Here is a 14,599-nt window from a genome sequence, read left to right as displayed (position 1 = left end):
TTTCACATTTGTGTCTATTTGATTTCTCTATATTTTAAACAAATGTTTAATAAACTTTTGATTGATTTTTAATTTGTGCTCAATAGAAAATTTGATTTTACATCAACTAAGGGTGTTAATTCGGGAAAGTATCATAAATTGAATAGTCCTGTTATATATAAGATTATATTTTACATCCAATACATGTTAGCTAATTTTTAAATGTGTTGAAGACTTACCCGACACAAAGTTGAAAGTTCTAAAATCGATAAAACGACATTTATAAAGTTTAAAGACTTATTAGATGCATGTATACTTAAAAGTTCGAGGATTAAACTACTAATTTAACCTAAATTTAATAGTCTCATCGTAATATAATATTATCTCACCACACAAGTCAAATTAAAGAGGCATTGATGGAAACCAAAAGTTAGGACAAATGGAATAGGAAAATGTCCTTAATTTCTAACATCTTCTCAACATATATAGCAGTAATATATTAACACAACATTCATAAACACACATATATTATATGCATGAAAGGAAACAAAATATAATACGTTTCTTAGACTCTTCCTACTTTCGTAACGTGTTTTACTACATAATACAAAAACTTTACTAATGAACTAATACGTTTCAATGTAGAGAAAATTGTCGTCGAATCCAATCTCAAAACAAAAATCATATCAAATTTCGAAATTTTAATCACGTTTTATCATATGGTCACATACAAATATCCAATTCTTGTATAGCTCAATCGATTAAATCACAAGAAAGAGAGGATGATGATGATGATGTAAAGTAGAGTTTGGGTCATAAATGTGTGGGATGAAAGAGATTTGCATGAGAGGGAAGGGGCATTGATGAACACACTTACACTAGGCATCATCATCATGTGCAATTGTTGCATTTTGGCCCCTATAATTACAATTATGTAACCACAGCCCCCAACTCAGTAAATTTTAAACCTAATTGGCCCTCTTTCTCTCTCACTCTCTCTCTCATTCAATCCAAAGTTCCAAAAACAAAAGAACACATATAGAGAGAAATGATTATGTGACCTAAGAAAGAAGAGTGAGTTACAAAGTTGACCAATTGATTTGGATTGGACAGCATTGATGTAAAGACATGTGAAATCTTTCAATTTTTAATCCTTAGTTTTATTATTATTATTATTATTATTATTTATGAGACCAATCCTAATCTTTCTAACACACCCATAATTCCTATCCTATATACTAATCTCTCACTCTAAAAAGTCTAAAACAAACAACACATTTACTCGTCCAACCAAATCAACCCATTAACAAACATCCCACACAACCACACCAACACCAAGTTTTTACATTCCCATTTTCATATCTTCAAATAGAGTAACTCAACCAACAACAAAAAGAAAAAAAAAAGTAAAAAATTACAATTTTAATCCAAAAATTTTTACTTTCTACCAATAACTAACATCTGTAAGTCTCTACTAAATCAATTAATATTTAAAATTCATTTCAATATCTAGCACACTAAATTTAAAAGGAAGAGGAGAAAAAAAAGAGTGTAATTATAGTTTTTTTTTTTTTAAAAAAAAAATAGTTTGGGTAGGGAGGGGTAGAATAAATAAATAATTGGGGGGTTAAAGTGGAAATTACGGAAATGGGGGAGAGGGAAAAAAGGATGAAAATAGGAAGGGGAAGGGTAAAAGTGGGAAATGGGAAAAAAGAGGGGTTTTATTTAATGGGTCACAACTAGAAAGTTTTATTTATTTATTTTGTGTGTGTGAGTGTATGTATGTGTGTGTTCTGAGGTCATTTATAATGATTTCACATAATAACAAAGCCCTGCATGGCTAATGATGATTTTTTACATTATTACAGTTTAGTAAGTGCATTGAACCCTACACGTGAGCTACCCCCCCCCACCCTCACCCCTCTTTTTATTATTATTATTATTGATTATTACTATTATTATTATTATTGTCATTTTCTTTCTTTTTTTAGGATTTTGTAAAAATAATAATAATAAAATAAAAAAATTGGGGGACCACACGTGTGAATAATTCTATTCTAAAGCCACCTTTTTACTTTCACACGTACCACATTTCTTCTTTTCGTCTCTTTCCTTTTCCTCTCCAATAGGCAAAATAAACTAAAGGAAATTTTAATTTCATACAACAGAAATCCCAACTTAGTGTGGTTCTTGAATCTATATTTGTCGCTTATTTTATCTTTAATCTTTCTCTTTGGAAATATATAATTAACATTTGCAAAGTTTGTTTTTAAAACATACATCAAGGGCTTAAGAAAATAGCCTTTAACTTTTTTTTAAAAAAAAACATTTTTTGGTCCGAAATCTACCTAAAAATTATATATATAAGAGAATTCCTAAAAATTATATATATAAGAGAAAACAGTTACTCTAAAAAATATTTATACGTTAAACAATCGAGAGTAATGTAATTTGAATTATCCAAACAAAAGATAAGATAGATGTATGAGTATGAAAGGTTGAAAAGAATTTGTAAGGATGTTTGTACGATACCTATTAGTCTAATCTAACTAGTTTGATTTGACTTTTCTTTCCAACGGAAGGAGTTGGTGAATACGGTAGTCATCTACTAGTAAATGATATTTTCAAAATAAGCAAATGAAATTCGATCAACTTCTCAATTGAAGTTCTAATGTTTATCATGTCTACTGAACCAACTTAAACATAGCTCGACTAGTTAAAACATTTAGGAATAAGAGATTCAGATCATCTACTACAAACAAAGTCTGGAAGCCTTTTTTTTCTTCCGAACTTAAGTTTAATTAATCTGAAAATGCTATTAACTAGAAGATGTGTAAAGGAAAATGAGAAAGAAAAAGAAGACATATTGAACCATTTTAGGGAAAAGGCAAAAAGTGAAAAGATTATGGAAATGATTTAAACTCAATCCTAAACGAATCTAAAGTCCTCTCAAGACCAAGTGGAATTTCCTTTCTAGGTGGTTCCATAACTTTTATGATGTTCAATCCACTAAGTTAAGTTTGTCATCAGCTTCTACTCTTTAAAAAGAATCAAAGCACCTCATTCCCATTTCCATCCATATCTAATTTGTTATTATGATCCATCATCAATCTAAAAATGAATTTTTACCACACTCAAACAGTCAAACACCATATTCTTGAAGTAACCGCCTCTCGATTCACACTTGTCTACCTCAAAATTAGGTTTACATTACAAATTTCATCTCTGTGGTTTGGAAGAGTTCCTGATATAACCTTAATACATAGTGAATAAATTCAAACTTTTAAAACGGTAAGAACTAACAAACTCAGCAAGCCACATCTAACATGAATATGGTTCAAAAACTAATATGCCAAATTAACTCATAATTTTAAATTCTAATTCTCAGTGCGTGACCACTGTTATTTAAACTGAATCTACAAGACTTTTTCCTTTCTTTCTTTTTTATTTATGTCGGTGAGTGTTTGAGTCAGTTTACACACATCTCAACTAATTTAACAAGACAACCATCTCACCCTACAACACCATCAAGCCAGTTTACTATGCTAACCTAGATGTTTCATGGCTCCATGTAATATAAGTCAAAACCTAGATTTCCAGGTTGTCAGTTCAGGTTTCTATAACCTATTCCACATGTATTTCTTAGCATAATGAATAATCCAAACTGTAAATTCAAGTTTCACAAACTTAGGACTTCCTAAAGCATAATATCAAAAATCTCTTTTATAGTTCATCCCTAATAGCTGCAAGGCGAAGGAAGTTTCCATGTGGCCTGTGAGAAGAGAATGAGATCAAGGTGGGGCATAATGAAGAGATGCAAGTCAAATTCAAACCCTTTTTCCTTTTGCTTTATAGCTTTTCTTTATCAAAAGTTAAACTCGTTGATGGCTTCACTTTTTTGGTGTTTTAATAATCCTGTTTAGATTTTGCAAATATTGGAGAAGTACTATTGAAAATTTATACTGATTCCCAAAAAATAAAATCCAACTTCTTTTCACCCAAAAAAATCTATCAGGAAAAAGCGTTCCTCAAAACATTCCTACTAATCAGCAAACAAGATACTTCCGCTTCATTCTCTCACATTCTCGTGTCATTTATGCATGCGTGTGTGCGCGAGTAAGAGTGGGGGAGAGTTTTTCTTTTCTTTTCACAAAATGTGTCATCCTAATTTCTAAAGCCTGAATAATTTTCTTCTCTCTTCTATCTATCAACAAATTTATTCAATGAAACCATCACAATGTGACTACCTCATGAACCATTAGATGAGGACTCAAAAATCTACATGCTCCCTAATAACTTCTAGATATAAATTCGAGGGGTTTGTCTCCCATACATCCAACAGCGAAAAACTGCTAACCACATTGTGGCAGCCTCACTAAATAGTTTCTCGTTGACTAGGGGCTTGATGGTGCACCAAAATAGCATCATCTTCAGTTACTCAACTTTCTTCATCTCTAACCCTCCCTGGCCATGACATCATAATCCAATATCTAATAATTTATTATACCCATTTCCAACCAGTAAAGTTTTGGCCAGTATCAAAATTAAGCAGATTACCTAAGCTCATAATCTTGAAGGGGAAGGAAAGTCTCCTCAAAATATCATACTATAATGTTTAGAGCTTTACAAAAGATGTATGATTAGGCAAAAGCAAAAGGCATTTTCTTTATCCAGTGACTAATAAGGCCAATAGATCTCTTTATCATGTACAAGTAAGGGGCCACCATTCTTTGTTCACATTCATGTTATAAGGTGGCCACAATTAATCAAATAATTTAATAGGAGAGTAGTAAACATCAGAGCCACAGTTTCAAAACAAGAAAATGACATCAGTTTACTAAAGAAACATCCTTATGAAACCAATAGGATATTGCTTATGTTTTAGGAGGCATAAAAAAGTGGAAAGGAGGATATCAATGATTGGCCATAGAAATATAATTGCAATCTATTGATCAGTGGCATATTGACAGGCAAAGTGAAAATAATTATGTTTGTTAACAAGATTCCACCTGGCAACAATGAGAATCTCATTTGGCTTGTGAATGGGGGCCGCAACGTTGTCGTCATGAGATGAAATGTGATCAAAGCTTTCTCAACTTCATGTGCAGAAATTTCAACTGTGAATTCTTCTTTTACAGCCATAATCATTCAACATGGTCCTATGCAGCCAGAAGCAAGTCATATTTGAATGCATCTATAATACAAGTGAAGAGAGGAATAATTGAACCCACCAAAAAACATGTACACAAAAGAGGGGGGGAGGGGGGTGTTGAAGTACATAATGTCAAAGCTAAAATTATCAGTTTCTCAGAACACAATACAAGTCCAAAAGACTTGTTTTCATATTTTGGCTATGTGCAACTTTTTCAACAACATAAGGAAAAATATTCTTCACATCATTAAACATGTTAAAGAATAGAAAATGAATTATTGCTGCTGCCTCAAATTGATTATGATTGAAAAATGGAGCCATGAACATAAATTTCTAACCATGGGCCAACATGACATTAAAAGAGAACAGTGCCATTCATATTTCTAAAGGCTAAACAAGAAACTGAAAATCAAGACAGGAGCCAAAGAAGACTACAACTTGTAAGAATACAATAAGTAGTTTCACTTGGCCTTAAATTTATTCAGAAAAATCATCACAGACCAAAAGAATTAAGTGTTCTATTAAATTTGATAAAAATTGACAACTTAACTCTAACTTAACAGACTAAAGATGAATTAACTGTATTGACTGCAAACATTCAACTCTTGAAAATTTAAAAACCCAAGTTTCAACTTCTATTTGTGTTATCTTGAACCGTGTGAATAGTAATAGATAAAGACGTTGAGGCCGGCGCAACTAAAAGAACTTCAAGAAAAGAAAGGTTAACGTTCAAACTCTTTCTTTAAAGCATGCAACCATGACGTTGTAAAGCATCTTCAAATAGTACATTATCAAGAGGAAGTATAAAAAGAGAGGGAAAAAACAGAGTCCCTGCATCCAATCCAAATCCAAATTTGGGATTTCACAAGCTCAGTTTTTTCAAGTACTTCTCTATTGTTTTTCCCTCGTACAATTTGATATATTTAGTTTTCCCATTGTCTTATTTCAGGAGAGTACAAGATTCCTTCCCTATGTCTAAAGCACTCACGGATTAAAATTGCTGATTGAAAGCAAAATGTTAGACCAACAACAGTTGAAGAACATTCTGAAAATTTCTATCTTCTAATCAAATACAAACTTGAATTTCTCAATCATCAAGTGCATTAAGCTAAACTGGGCCCATAAAAACAAACCCAAGGAAAAATGCAGGAATGAGTCCGAACATTGGGCATATAGACATTCAGCAAACCAAAGGGATCCCTTTGGCCATAGGATTCTCTAACATATCAGCACAATAATTTTCCCCTTCTCGTCCAACTACCTGAAAATTGGCTCATAACCAGTCATGAAGGTCCCTAATCAACAATCTCGGATAGGAACATGAAGATTTGATGCTATAAGAGGCAGCTTTTTTCTACTATTCGTATTACACAAGTTGATTAATCCACATTCTCATGAACAGAGCTAGTGAAATGAAATTCAATATGTAATCCAACCGTTCACAACAGCGATCAATACAAAGAAAGTTTTAAGGAGACCGAGAACATGGAAAATCACTTACGGTATACCCGTCGCTCCTTTCCAAGTAATGCGCTACAGAGAACGACGGAGCTGATACAGAGAAAGCCCTAGAATTCGACCTTCATTGAATCGTAGGAGACGAAACCAAACGACATTGATATCGGAAGTCGGAATTGGGATTCCAGCATGGGTCCCTCTACACCGTCGTCCGCTCTCTCTCTCCCGGTGGACGAGTCGGTACAGCTAATGGGCTGAATTGTTGAGTATTGGGCCGGCCCAATTATTTTGGCGTAAACGGTTAAGGTTTTTCTAAAAACTTTATAGTCACGATCATTTTTTTAATACGACGATTCAAAACCCTATAGTCATCATTAATTCGAATGTTAAGTAATCAAATTTTTTTAGATTAACAATTAAATTCTTTTACTTTCATTCATTCACAATGGACTAAATAAATCACATTTTTATATTTTACGACAGAATCCTTTAATTTATGTGTATATTAACAAATATACCAACCTACCAACTAATGTTTTCATCCTTGATTTCAACTATATTTATATATCAAAGTTTACAAGAAATCCCAGACCCAATTTGTATTAAAAAAAGCCACAATTTGATTGTTTGTATAAACTATATATTCAACTACTACAATGTGTATTGTTTATAGAAAAAAAAAAGAATAAAGTGTATACATATTCATTACTTTATTAATAATTATTTTTCTAATTATCCTAAAGTTGTGTTGACACTAACTTAAGTAGTAAGACATTGATGTCTAATTTCAATTTATCGTATATTTAGATTATTTTCCAAACTTCCGTATAATAATATTCACAAAAGAACATTAATTAATATAAAAAATGGTCCTTAATTAATTACTATATTTGTTATCATTCTAAACTCTTTCCTCGAAGCATTTAATTAACATCTGCAATTATATTAATTGTTCAATGGTTCACAATATTATTTATTGGTGTATATTTTATTGAGTATAATGAACATAAACCTTTGCCTCTTTATGGTGAAGAAATGAATGTCATACTCAATTTACTCCCTCTCTTATATCTTGTCCAAAAAGAAAAAACATTAAGTAAAGCTACCTTTTCCAAATTTGGCAAAAGAAAAAAAAAATCATTTATAAAATATAGAAAATTTTATCAAATCCTTGTAATCAATTTCAACGATTGACGTTTGAGAGCATGAGTGAATTATTATAATTATTTAGGTTATAATAATTTGTGTTACATAAATATATAAAGAAATAAAATGGTACCTTAAGAAGAAAGGAGAAGCGAAGAAAGGCTTAAACGCCAAAATATTGAAGATTAAAGAATGACGTAGGGGCAAGAGTTTGACAAATATGGGGTTGGTTGACGTAAGAAGGTGACAGACGGGTGAGTCTATCATTAGTGAACTTTGGCCTTTCTTTGCTCTCTCCTATATAACATAATAAGATCAGTACAGTCTCCTCAAACACTCCTCGTTTTCCAAAACTCTACAAAACATATTACCCCAAAACAAAAGAAACTTCAAACTTCAAACAGAGATTCCATTTCCAAGTCTAAGCTTCCTTTAATGGACTCCAAAAAGCTCCTCTCTCTCTCTCTCCTCTGTTTCTCTCTCCTCCCAGGTTCCCCTCTTCTCCCACTTTCTCTCTCTCAAACCCCTTCTCTCTCTAATCATTTTTTTTTATAAAAAATTTGGGTGCAGAATTATATGGGGTGGTTTGGGTGTCGGCCGGTGGCGACGCCCACCGTGAGCAGCGGAGGAGTCAGAGTCTTGGAGGAGGAGGAGAGTTGTCGGATTCGAATCTTAGGAAGATGTTTGTGTTTGGGGATTCTTACGTGGACACCGGAAACAACCGGAAACCGGCGGCCAAATCTTGGCAGTATCCCTATGGAATTACTTTTCCCGGTAAACCCACCGGCCGTTTCTCCGATGGCCGTGTTTTAACCGATTACTTAGGTAACTCTCTAATTCTTACCATCCGTTCTCTTTTTAAATTTTTACTACCTTTTCTTACGGTTAGGCTTAACTAAAATTGGGTAAATTAAGTTGTTAATTGCTTTATAACTTTTTTTAATTGTATGTTTGCCTTGATAATTATATAATAAATCATCAAAGTATTACAAATAAATAGGTAGATTAAGCTTTTATAAAATAAATTTCCCTTTTTAGTATAAAATTTGAAATTTTAAACTTTTAAATTCTAGATAATTAAAAGGTTAGACACTAATAGAATAAAATACTTTGGGTTGTTGTTTATAGCAATACCTATTAACTAGTTCAATTAGTTTTATATGGTTTTGTGATGTAAATTATTTTATTTAAAGACTTATTTACTATCTTATATAAATTTTATTTTTTGCAAAAATTCCCCCCTCCTCATTTAAACCAACTAATAATTCAACTATTTTTTAAGATAAAAGAAAAATGTAATAATTAATTTGATTGTGGTATAAAAACAAAAGAACTGGCTTGTGACCACCAAACCATACACACACATGAATACCAAAATAAAGAAAGTGATAAATACACAACATATTAAATAAAATGAGTTATGAAAGTATAAAGCAAAGATCATTGTCAAGTGGATCTAAACCCATAGTAAAACTAGTGAATAATTAAGCATCTTTTACATTTAGAAACACACACACACACACACTATATATATATATTAGAAAGCAAAGATGAAAATGAAATGTGGATCTAAAAACAAGAGTTGAAATAGGGAAGGAACAAGGAAGCATCTTTTGAAATTTAAAAACAAAAAGAATTAAAATGTGAATGAGAGGAAAGCATTATTGGATGATTAAAGGTAAGTCTAAAAACAAAATATAATATTCAAAAGAGCTTGAAAAATAAATAAAGATAAATGTGCTTTATTTTTAAGGCCACAGATCTTTAGCTTTAGTTTTATGGTCACAAAGTGATTCAGATTTGCTTTAACAATTTTAATTATTATTATTTATATATATATATATATATATATATATATATATATATAAATCAATGGAGGTGGTGGGCTCCTCCTTGCTACGACCCCTTTTTTTTTCTAATATTCTTTCTTTGACTTTGGTTTTACCAATTTATCTTAATTTCACACACACACACAAACACAATAATTTTAAATATAATTATTTTTTAAAAATGAATCTTATAAATATTACTTAGGTGTTGTCCACGCAAACACAACTCAATTATGTAGTAATGATTAAAAAATTTACGATTTGAATTTCTCACACATTTTTCTTTATCAAGGCTTAAGTTAAATTTTGGAGAAAAAAAGACAGTGTATTGTAAGAATTTTAATTCATATATTTTCTTAACAATTTGAATATTATTGTAAAAGAATGGGTAAAAAAAAGCAAACTAAATTTAAAAATGAATTAAGAAATCAAATTATCAAACTAAACCAACATGTAAGTTTTTCTTGATTAATTAAAATGTAACAATTTTATTGATTAATTCGAAACTAAGCTTTTTGTTTGAATTGAAATTTTGACAATCAACAATTAATTTAAACAGCCTTTAAGTGAAATAAATATTTCGAAAGTGGTTTTTTTTAATAAAAAAGCAAACTATATTATTATTTTTTTGGTATGAATTGTAAATAATTTTAAAATTTTGGAGCGGAAAGGGAAATAAAAATGCAATATTTGTAAGGGATAATCGGGAAGTCAGGGAACGACACTTTTTGGCTGTAAAAATGAAAGAATGGATGCATTATTGAGTCAGCTTTTTTTGCTCTTATACTTTTTTGTAATTAAATTAAAATTAAAATTGGTATTGGGATGGCTGTGTCTTTTCGATATGTCAGTTTAGCATTACCCTTTTCCTTTTTCCATGACAGACACTGTTCTTCACTTTTTCACTTAATTTAAACAAAATTTGGACACAAACTTCATTTTCACTTACATTTCCTTCCTTATCATCATCATCATCTTCTTCTTCTTCTTCCCTTTCCCCTTTTTATCTTTCCTCTGTTTTCTTTTCTCTAATTTACATATATTTTCTTTTCATACTTTGACCCACTAAAGTATATTCAAGTATAAATTCAAATTTTGGGATTTAGTTTAATTGAATTAACAACTTCTTTTGGAATCTTCAAGTTGAATTAGTGTCTGGGCTTTTTTCAAATTAATATTTTATCCTAATCTCAATTCAAATATTTTTAGGAAGATAAAACGTCAATCACAATCTCATTTAGTTCATATATATTAGTGAAAGACACGTTCTCAAGGTTATTTCTACCTAAGCATTTAATGGAAGTGCTTATTTTTCGTGGTCTATTACCAACTTGCACATTGTAATTTTATCGTTCGTAACTAAATCGAAGAAACTTACTCAATAACTGTGCGTTCGACAATCGTGAAAAAAACTAACTTGTGCTTGGTTCATCTATCAATAATTCATATTTCTCATCAAAATGCTTACATTATTCACGTAAATTCTTTGAACCAAGTGCATCCCAAATATTTTTGGGGTGAAGTAGTCGATGACTATAAGAATAGGAATAGGATTAGGTCTATGAAGTGATTCAACGGTAGTAGTGAGATCGGAGAGCTGAGCAATCAAATATGCATATGCAATCAGATTATTTTGGTCATTCTGACAGTAAATGACACAAGCAAAATGTCAAAAAGAAACAACATACAAATTACTTTTTGAAAAGTGTACCAAACTATTCGTTTATGGATAATCTCATCGATGTTGGGGAAGAGACCATTCATCAAAATCGGTTCGATTATGAAGCACTCTTGGCTCATTGAATCTTCTCTCTGAAAAATGCAGCCAAGTATCTGAAGGTGAAGTCTCCAATACCGTACAAATGGCGGAAAGTAGGGTTCGGACTAGGACAGTTGAAATACGGTATGAACTTCGCCTACGGCGGGACCGGTGTGTTCGATACGTTTGTAATGAGCCCTAACATGAGCACTCAGATCGATTTTCTCCAACAGTTGGTCGGCGAATCGACCTTCACCGGCCGTGACTTGCTGTCTTCTGTGGCGCTCGTCTCTCTCGCCGGCAACGATTACAGTGTCTACCAAGCCAATAATGGCTCTCCTCAGGTATTTTCCCCCAAACTTAGCTTCTTAATTTATAAACCCTAATGTAAATTAAGAGTTTGAAAATATATTAACCACTTCTTAAAGTTCTTAACCTATTAAACTTAGGTATCAAAATTCATATAAGAAATGAGATTCGAGTTATTGATGGAATTTCACCTATAATTGTAAAAAGTATATTAAATTGAAAGATTGGGTTCAAGATTGAATTACTTTGGTAGATGTAAAAAGTATAAAATGAGAATATGATTGTACTTGGACTATTTATCCAATTTAAATTGTGTTTACAATTCTTTTAAAAACAAAATGGATTTTTTAAAAACTTCTTTTCTTCCTGCAATCTCTTGCTTCTCCTTTTTCTTGAATATTTTCTAAATTCTTTTTACAGGATGGTTATAATGAAAAATGGGTACAACTCAGGATGTTGTTGAGTATTCATCCAACCGAAAACAAAAAGAAGTGTGCTTAACAAACTAAGCCTTTGAGTAAACTAGAATAGAATAATTGTGAAAGTTACCAAAATAAGAATTAAACTCAAACCAGTCCTATTCCTCATGGTTTGCTTGCTATGCAAATTGTGCTCTTCATATAATTGCTACTAGAAATAATTAAGAAGTTATTAACTTAAACAAAGCTACCTTTTAAGAGTAAACATGTTGTTTTAAACTTTTGGGATGTTGATGGCAGGGGTGGCAGCCATTTATAACGAAAGTGGTGAATCAGCTAGAGGTGAACCTGAGGCGCATCCATGGGTTGGGGGTCCCAAAGATAGTGGTGACAGCTCTTGAGCCATTGGGCTGCCTTCCCAGCACCACGTTTGCATCCTCCTTCCAACAGTGTAATTCAACTCAGAATCAACTCGTCAACTTCCACAATCTACTGTTGCAACAATCTGTGGCTAAACTCAACTCTGAAGTCAAAGATCCCTCTGCATCCACTTTCATCCTTCTTGATCTTTATTCCTCTTTCATGGCTGCTCTCAATAACAAAGCAGATCAACTTGGTGACTCTCTCGTTCCCTCTCTCTTTTTTTCTATCTTCTTCGTTTAGCTTCTTTACTTCCATTTGATTAATGAAATTTTGCACTAAGAATTGATATTCCTCAACTAAACACTCCTAGTTTACACTAATGGTTGGATAAGGAAATAGAATGATGTTTAGCGCAGTAGAGACCACAGTCGCGTTCCTTTGATGGTGTAGACTGTGTTGTTGGTCTTGCTACCCCTTACACACTCGAATTCCAAGCCGAAAATGAAGAGTCACACAATTGAATTGACTGCAACCATCGCCACTCTTATAATTCGTTTAAGCTAAACACATCTTAACAAATTACGAATGAACTTCAAAAACATTTTAGGTGTAACTTATATGTGCTTACAAATGATGTGTTCCCTTTAAATCATAACACTATGCAAAATTTGAAATCGGTGTCAAACTCACTTTAGATCTAGGATTACACACATACAAACTTCCCATGATCTCTTAGAAGTAAATGATCTAATACCAATTTGACGAGCCACACTGACTCTAGAAAGTAACGATGAACTTGGAAACTATTTGTGCAGGGAATGTGAAGTTTGAGAACCCAATGAAGCCATGTTGCGTGGGAATAAGCAGCGAGTATGCGTGTGGGAGTGTGGGTGCGAATGGGGAGAAGAAGTACACGATATGTGAAGATCCAGGAGCTGCATTCTTCTGGGATGAAGTGCATCCTACTCAGTATGGCTGGTATGCTGTGTACTCTGCATTGCAAGCCAGTCTAAAACAGCTTTAAGCTTTAAAATTACTTAGAGACATTAGAGATCAGATAAGTGACCTCCCAATTTGACAAGACATTTCATTCATTCAATGATCATCTGTCGTGTAATTTTCAAAATAATATTTTGGCATAGTCTCTTTGCCTGTGCTCTCTGATTTGCTTGTATGTATTCATTTCTCTACCTCTCCCTCTTTCTTGTGTGTGTTTTAGGTAAGTCTCCATCTTCTTCTTCTTCAAGTTCAGAGCTAATATTTCTTCTCTCTGTATGTGTATGAAACTTTCCAAGTTCATGGTCAAGTTCATAGCTAATTTTTTGTATTCTCAAGCCTTTTCATGGTTTCAGATTAATTCAAGTCTCTAACTCTTAACTCTTTGATGTGTTTAGTACCAAATTCATTCTCTCACTCTCTGATTGGTCACGTTCATGACTAACTTTTATTTTCTAAAGACATTTCTTTTTGGTTTCAGATCTGAAGTCTTTTACTCTTAAATATGCATCAGACTTTCACAAACATACTTTTAATCTCTCTAGTTCTTTTGGCAAATTAAAAATCAAGGTATAGAGCATGTTATTCCTTTGGGTATATTAAAGCCGACCCAACCTTCAAACAAGTTTAGTTTTGTGTGGTTTTTCATTTTTATTATTAGAACAAGCTAGACAAATGCAACACTACAATCATTTCTAAAATATTAGTAAATATAGTGATAAAATTTGAAAAAACCTTTCAAAATTTATTGATACTAAAACATATGATTGATAGTAGTCTACCAACCATGAAAGCATGAATAAAATCTTTTATATTTATAATTTTCTAAAAAATATTGTTATATACTCAACTAGATCTCTAAAAGTTTCCTATTCTTAGCTTTATAAACCTATCAAGAGAGAAGGAAAAAGAAAGTAAAAGGGTGCCTCCATGTGCCAGCAAACACATGGTTATAAATGATGGGACATTGATTGTTGCTGTCCAATTTCCATTGATAAAACATTGGCAACTCAATTTTCAAAAAAAAAAAAAAAAATGTGATGAATAATATAAACTGATCAAGTTCTAAGCTAACATGACTTTTTTTATTAGAAAAACATTACCAGTTGATGAGTAACAGTAATCTAGAAACTATATACACTGTATGAATGAAGAGTAATGTTTGCAGAAGAAATAAGTTCATTAGAGT

General features: G+C 32.1%; 1 protein-coding gene and 1 long non-coding RNA gene across 2 annotated transcripts; one reads left to right on the top strand and one right to left on the bottom strand.

Moving 5' to 3' along the window:
• Positions 1-4,619: 4,619 nt before the first annotated feature.
• LOC101207277 lies at positions 4,620-6,978 on the bottom strand. Its single transcript, XR_004214924.1, has 2 exons — positions 6,633-6,978; positions 4,620-5,138 (listed from the first exon to the last, which is right to left on the bottom strand). It is a non-coding gene; the product is annotated as an uncharacterized LOC101207277 (long non-coding RNA).
• A 1,081-nt stretch (positions 6,979-8,059) lies between these two features.
• Positions 8,060-13,797, top strand: LOC101207442 (GDSL esterase/lipase At5g03610). The gene is made up of 5 exons (XM_004149167.3): positions 8,060-8,225; positions 8,306-8,560; positions 11,390-11,667; positions 12,352-12,667; positions 13,230-13,797. Exons 1-5 carry the CDS (start codon positions 8,171-8,173, stop codon positions 13,436-13,438), a joined length of 1,113 nt encoding a protein of 370 aa, XP_004149215.2. The 5' UTR covers positions 8,060-8,170; the 3' UTR covers positions 13,439-13,797.
• Positions 13,798-14,599: the final 802 nt, after the last annotated feature.

Source organism: Cucumis sativus, chromosome 3 (genome assembly GCF_000004075.3).
Source record: "Cucumis sativus cultivar 9930 chromosome 3, Cucumber_9930_V3, whole genome shotgun sequence".
Lineage (NCBI taxonomy): Eukaryota > Viridiplantae > Streptophyta > Magnoliopsida > Cucurbitales > Cucurbitaceae > Cucumis > Cucumis sativus.
This window is presented reverse-complemented; position numbering and strand designations above follow the sequence as displayed.

Excerpts from the sequence above, each read along its gene's own strand:
- LOC101207442 (XM_004149167.3), top strand. The coding sequence starts at position 8,171 with ATGGACTCCAAAAAGCTCCTCTCTCTCTCTCTCCTCTGTTTCTCTCTC. Across the intron at positions 8,561-11,389 it reads TGTTTTAACCGATTACTTAG|CCAAGTATCTGAAGGTGAAG; the intron begins GTAACTCTCTAA and ends TGAAAAATGCAG. Across the intron at positions 12,668-13,229 it reads TAACAAAGCAGATCAACTTG|GGAATGTGAAGTTTGAGAAC; the intron begins GTGACTCTCTCG and ends CTATTTGTGCAG.